Source organism: Halyomorpha halys, unplaced genomic scaffold (assembly GCF_000696795.3).
Source record: "Halyomorpha halys isolate HHAL.00 unplaced genomic scaffold, Hhal_1.1 Scaffold1505.1, whole genome shotgun sequence".
Taxonomy (NCBI): Eukaryota; Metazoa; Arthropoda; class Insecta; order Hemiptera; family Pentatomidae; genus Halyomorpha; species Halyomorpha halys.
This window is the reverse complement of record NW_027108350.1, coordinates 121221-127947: the sequence shown is the minus strand read 5'-3', so window position 1 is coordinate 127947 and position 6727 is coordinate 121221. Positions and strand designations below refer to the sequence as shown.

The 6727-nt window shown below is 26.8% G+C and overlaps 1 protein-coding gene across 5 annotated transcripts in view; it reads right to left on the bottom strand.

The window, feature by feature from the left end:
• Positions 1–6727, bottom strand: part of LOC106689881 (transcription cofactor vestigial-like protein 4) — a 47942-nt gene that overhangs the window by 16112 nt on the left and 25103 nt on the right. Inside the window, exon 1 of one of the 5 annotated variants that reach the window (XM_067046680.1) lies at positions 2614–2700. The exons of 2 other annotated variants lie outside the window; for them this stretch is intronic. In XM_067046680.1, coding sequence (XP_066902781.1) covers positions 2614–2659 — 46 coding nt within the window. In that variant the 5' untranslated portion in view covers positions 2660–2700. Of the gene's footprint in view, positions 1–2477; positions 2521–2613; positions 2701–6727 lie in introns of those variants that run through there. 2 more of the 5 variants (XM_014435079.2, XM_014435080.3) reach the window with 2 other exon arrangements.

Here is a 6727-nt window from a genome sequence, read left to right as displayed (position 1 = left end):
CCAAATTTGTGTTGGGGCATGATCGATCCAACCGTTAATCTAGTTACTCTTATTTTATTTTCTGAAAATTATCATTTTTCTGCATATTTACATTATCTGTATATCAATGTTAATAATTTTTCTTTTGAGGACCATAATATATATTAACTTTATTACATTGCTCACTACTAACATGTGAACTACATATCGCATATACGCAGTGAATTATGTATAAATATATATTATTTATTTAATCAATTACTACTTAAAATATATATCTATGGCTCTTATAATTTTTCTTTCGACTTTTTAACGGTGGCATTGCCTCTTTCCTTTTCGAAGTTTGCTGACCACCGTTCTAGATCAGTAATCCTATGATAACACGACTGTCTAAATAATTGTAATAGATGAATACAGGACTATAATTCACTAAATGATAATTTTTTAGTCAAATGAGATATTAGCAACAGAACATTGAACATTAGTAATTCGTTTCTTCACCTAAATTTCCCGATTATTTTATCACAGAATATATCACATCGTGTTGAGTTTATCACTGCAAACTAATTTTCTTATATATTCATACAGCACAGACGATATTACAGAATATAAACAAAATAATTTATTAAATTGTTTCAACAGTTTCTCCAAGCAGTTTCTAGCCGGAACGTTTCTACTCAAGTGTAATATAAAATAGTACAATTTCTTTTTTGATTAGTTCCGTTAATAATAAACCAGCTAAAAATAAAATAAAAATGTTACTCATCATAAATTGTTAATTTAAAACCATCAATTTCGGCTCGTGGGATACATTTGGACGAAGGGAAATATGAGGAAATATTTTAGCAACTATATACAGAAAATAGTAAAACAACTTTAAAATAAATAAATGATATAGGGCATTATACCAAAAAACAAAACATAGTACAAAAAAAAAGATGAGAAATAAAATCTCATTAAAAAACATCTGGAACTGATTGTCACAATGTTATAAAAATAAAAAATGCGTTATCAATGTTTTGAATTAAAAATATGATTTACGCAGTTACGTTCTTATTTCTCTGAAGGTAATAAATTAAATACAATTTTACAATAAGAAACAGAATGGAGCGTTTGAGAAACAGTTGATCTATTGTTTCTATAAAAATTTTAATTTGATTAAATAACTAATAACCTTTTTTTCAATTTAATATCTAGTCCAATACAAATATATACAATATACAGTTGATATTAAAAAAACAACTACAGATAAAGAAAAAATATTTACTTAGTACATTTTTACTTGATTTAAAATTTTTTAAAAAGACTTTTGTTTTCGAATTCATATGAAAAGTTCTTAAATTATTATCTATCTTTTATCAGTCGAATAGTTCCTATACGAACACAAAATTATATTTTACGTCAGTGTTATCAATGTATGACTCAATGCGGATTATAATTAACGTTAGATTATTTAGAACATAGAAGCAAACAAATAATAATACAGAAAACAAAAATAAATATCAAACATATCAATAAAGACATCAACAACATAATCAATATGACATGTTTTTCTGAAAAAAAAATATATAGGTATAAATATATAAAGAAGAAGGGATTTTCACTTCATAGTGATTTATTTATTATTTTAACATAAATAATAGTACATTATTGTAAAAATGCCATCACTGTATGAAAATTGTGTAATAAACAATGAAAATGACAGGTAAGCATGAATATTTACCAAAAAATAAAATCAAGGAAGAAACAATCTCTAAAAATATAAATTTTTTATGCCTCTCTAAAAAATTTGTTGGTAAGAAAATAAAGATTACACTAAAATAGTCGGTTAAGTAAGATAAAAACTGATGTTTATTTCAAAATAACGATTAATTTAGTCAATTAGAAAATATAATAAAATCACGACAATATTTATTAATAAAAAAATAGCTAACAAAATGTTTATATAAATTATAATTTAAATAAAATTAATTAAATTATTGGGAATAAAAAAACACTATATTTTTAAATATATTACTGTTGACCTAGGCATTCTAAACTTAAGTGGGAAATAGCCAATAATTTACAAATTTGCTAACTAGAGAATAAAGATAATTGAAATTCATAAATTTCCTGCTAACATTCTTTTCTCCATATAATAAAGCACAAAAAAAAAAGAACAAAAACATTATTGTACAGTAATAAAACTGCTTTAGTAACAGTAAAATTCAAAATGATACACCAACCTGTTGAATGAGTCCATCCAATGCTATGTTCCCAATTTTTAACTTTTTAAAAATTTTATTATTATTTTTTTTATGTAAATGGTTGGATGATGAAGCCAAAAGGTTCGAAATAGAAACACTGGCTCGAAATATAATTTAAAATAATTCAGTGTTAACTAAATAACCAAACTCGCTACGGTTTATAATTAGGTTATCTGAGTAAACAAAAAAAAAAAATAATAGAAGAACTGAAAATCAAAACACTTTGTTAAATAAGGAACTAAATTGCGTTACCATGATGTAAGTGAGAGAAGGAAGTCATACTGTCATCGGTTAATTAAAGAGAGCACTTAAATTGACAATGATTATTAATATATAAACGGTTTACACATGTTTGATATGAGAGGAAACAATGAGCGCGAGGACTCACCAGACAGCCATGGTTGCCATAACCGATGCTCTGTGGCTTGCACCATCTTCCAGACTGTTCATTCAGAATACGGCCTTCCCCCACCATCAACTAAGGCGCCCGTCTCACAAGCCTTTTTTTTTCTCATTTTCTTTTGCCTTTTATTTTCTTTTTTTCTTACAACAGCTTCCGCTCCATTCAGGAAAAAAAAAAATCTTCGGAGTTCCAACCTGTAATCCACCACCCGGCACTAAGTCCTCATTCCACGGGTCTACAGTCAACTTTGATTTTTTGAATCTGAAGTACCATACCTACCCATATCTCATACCAAGGGCAAACAGAAGCATTCATTACATTCCATAAAAGAAAACATAACCACAAAAAAATTCGAATTTAAAGAGTGAGAATATTTGCCATTATTAATTTTATACCACGATGAGTTAGGGGGTTAATCAAATTTTATTATCAAAATAAAACTACGTACTTCCGACTCTTCATCATGTAACCTTATTAAAAATAAACTAATTTTAAATTAAAATATATTTTCTTAATCAAAAAACCAAATAATGAATATAAAAATTTTTTATCTTCTCAAAATATGAAAAGTTTTTTTAATATTAAAACTTATCTATGCTTACCACCCAATTCAATTATTATATGATAATTCATAATTATGTTCTCTTAATTTTCGTTTTTAATCAAAAATTAGTTTAATTATAGAATAGAACTGTTTTGGAATACACTTTCTTAAAGGTTAGATTTTTGAGCAATGTTAATATTGCCTTGAGGGTGCGATCTGATAAATTAATAATTCTATTTTCTTAAACCGCATAAAAAGAAAAAAAAGATGAATTTTTATTTTTGGCACTACTCAAAAGACAAAAACATATCATTAAACCTGCCTCTATCTATCTGAAAAATTTTTTGTGATAAAATTATATTGGAATAATTAATAAATTCTTTCAAAATTAATTTCTGGAAAATCATAATTGGCCCAGATACTTAGCTCACAGGTTAATTCAGCCCCGAATTCAAACTAATCCAACTACTTTAAGACGCAGTTATTCCGGGGGAGAGGGATATATTAAAGATTTTTATTTTGTCTCTAAGTAATCCAGATCTGTCTTAGTTTTATTCTCGACCTTTGAACTACTGACACCAGTCATTAGTATTCGTTATACTTATAATAAACAAACATCATGTTTAGATAATCAAACCCCTTGTGTACCTGAAGTGTATAAATAGCCCAGCGATAGGTCTCACTTAGCTGGATCAATATTTTTAAACGAACTTAACCCATTACGATAATAACTGATTTTACAAGATATTTCATTTAATCAACTTTTAGTCTCAAAAATAGTATATATTTATACATATGAAATTAGATAATACTTTTAAAAAAAAAAAACACCAAGCAGCTTAACGATTTGAAAAATGTTTTTTCTTAGGATAAACTAAAAATTAAATAACAAGAACAACTGGTTCCTTTACCAATACTAAACTAAATATGTAAATAATGTTGAGACAATTAAATTATGAAAATAATGAATCACGAGAAGCTAATAACCCTTTGATCAACAAGGTCTAATATCTTTTAAATATTAATTCATAGTTTATTAAATCGAAAAAGAGATGTTAGGAAATGTGAGAAAAATCGTATATGTCAAAGGATCTTCTAATAATTCATTTAAATCTTTAAATTCCTCCTGAATTGTTTGGAAATATACAGAAGTCGAACACAAATTATAGTGTATCCTCGCCAACAAAAAGATTTAAGCCCGAGTTCAATATTTATCCTACCTCTTTGGACTTGCAAAGACATTGTGTTTTCGATGAAGTATACTAAAAAATTGTAAAAGAAAACTAATGCGGACGATATCCATCCATTACCTGACATACGTAGAACCCAAACCAAGTTTCTTAAGAAAAAATATGTTTAAAAAAAAAATTAGAAAAATGTTTACAGTCAAGTTGGATTCGATCCCGAACATTTTAAGTTCCAACCTTCTTTCATAAGATTAATTAAAGAAAATTTAACTTTAATATATGAAATTTATTTAAGGTGAAGGTAAATTTGTTATTGTTAATAATTTGTTTGTTGTTTGTTTTTTTTATAACCCCCTCTACTTTAGATGTTTGAGACTATGAGTTTGTACTGGAATATGTAACTGAAAGTTCCTGAGGTTGTCGTATTAGCGGAAACGTACATTTTGTTTATTAATAAAAGTTTCTGGAATATTTTTCCTTTAAATTTAATGAGATGGATGTTGAAAAAAAAGTATTTGAGTCCTAAATTTGTTATAAATTTCATTTTGAAATGATCATCGTGGTAAGAGTATTTTTAAAAGACGTAAAGACTCGAGAATGACTATATACTAGAGAGTCAATATTAAAAAAATAAAAATAAAAAATAGAAGATGGTCATGGCTGCGGTCAAGAAAAACAGAAACAGTTTTCAAGAATTTATTGAAGACCAACGTTTCGGCCCATAAACCATAATCATGACTAAAATAAACAGATAAAAAGTAGGTAAACCTAATGTAAGAGTCCAAGAAGTGACATATAAATAAAACAAATACAAAGGTGGAGGGATAAAAATACAACGATATAAAAAAATTAGATTAAAACAAATCAGAAGAGTAAAAGCGTTATAGATGAATACAATAAAAAATTAATATTATAGGAAATTAATAGATCCGTTTGGTGATATATATTCTTTTTTGTGACAATCTTCATAAATTCACAGACAATTAACCATCAATATATAAAATAAAAAAATATTAAGTTTGAACTCACAATGAAATCTATCGTGTAACAAATATTTAGTTTTATTAAAACGTTAATCTGTCATATAGGGAATGACAGGCAGTATTGTTAAGAACAGATTTTGGTGCAAACTCATAGCTCAATATCCAGGCATGATAATGGACGATTAGATAAGGATATTACAGAAAGAAAAAACTCATCTATAAAATGTTAAACGGTAGATTTTTTTTTTAATTCCAATTAGTTTACGATCAATAAAAAAAAAATTAAATAAAACAGAAAGAAATGTAACCCAGTGAATGGAATGTATGGGGGCGAAAGAATTCCAAAAACCAACATATCAAGGGAAAAAATCTTGAATCCCGAATGCCAACCACAAACTTCCTTCTTCTAGAAAGATATATTACTAGAGGTTAATATGCAAATTTTTTAGTTCATTTATCTTGATTACAGATTTAAATCCGATGAGTAATAAAGCTAACACGTCGTATAAATAAATAGTCCGTGGCATATAAATAACAAAAATTAATCTAGAATTAAAATAGGTAGTGATATATTTAATTTATACTTACTCAATTCCGGACATGAGTATTTGGGCGTACGATGTTGCCAAGTTCACAACAGGCCTTGCCAAAGAGCTCTAAGTCGCAACATAATGTTTACTACCGAAGAGAAAACTTCTCAATTGTTTAAATTAGTATGCATGCATTTGACGCTAAACTTTAAATTTATCAATCAATGCGAGACGAGAGAAATGTTAATCATATTTTTAGAAAATTTTACTCGAGAAAAAAATGTATGATCCTGAATCTAGGAAAGTGTCCATATCTAGAATTACGCTTTACGTTCATTTAAGAGAACAACTGCGTCACTTTAAATAGATATACACTCTTCTGTAAATTTCCATTAATAAAAATTTTAGTAGTAACTGATAAAAGCTTATTTCATTTAATATTCCAATTTCGAAGAAAAGAAAATAAATAAATAATTTTTTATTGTCTTTTGGTGAACATAAATTTAATTTTATTACATGATCACAAAGCGCTGTCAGTGAGGCAAAAATGAACACAAATACGCAAAACTTATTTTTTTGTACGAGTGTTTCGGCCAATTTTCATGCCTTCATGGACTGAACATGGTTTCTCATCACATTACAGGTTTTTGTTAGTATATTGTTCATAGTAATTAAAAACGTTATCTCATAAAAAACAGGAAAAATACAATTAGATAATAAATTAATTTATTTTCTGAATATTACCATTTTTAATATATATTAATATATAACATATTTAGAAATTTGATTCCAAACAACATAACGTAAATTAAAAACCAACATTATCCATTCTCTACAAAATTTGATAAAGACAAA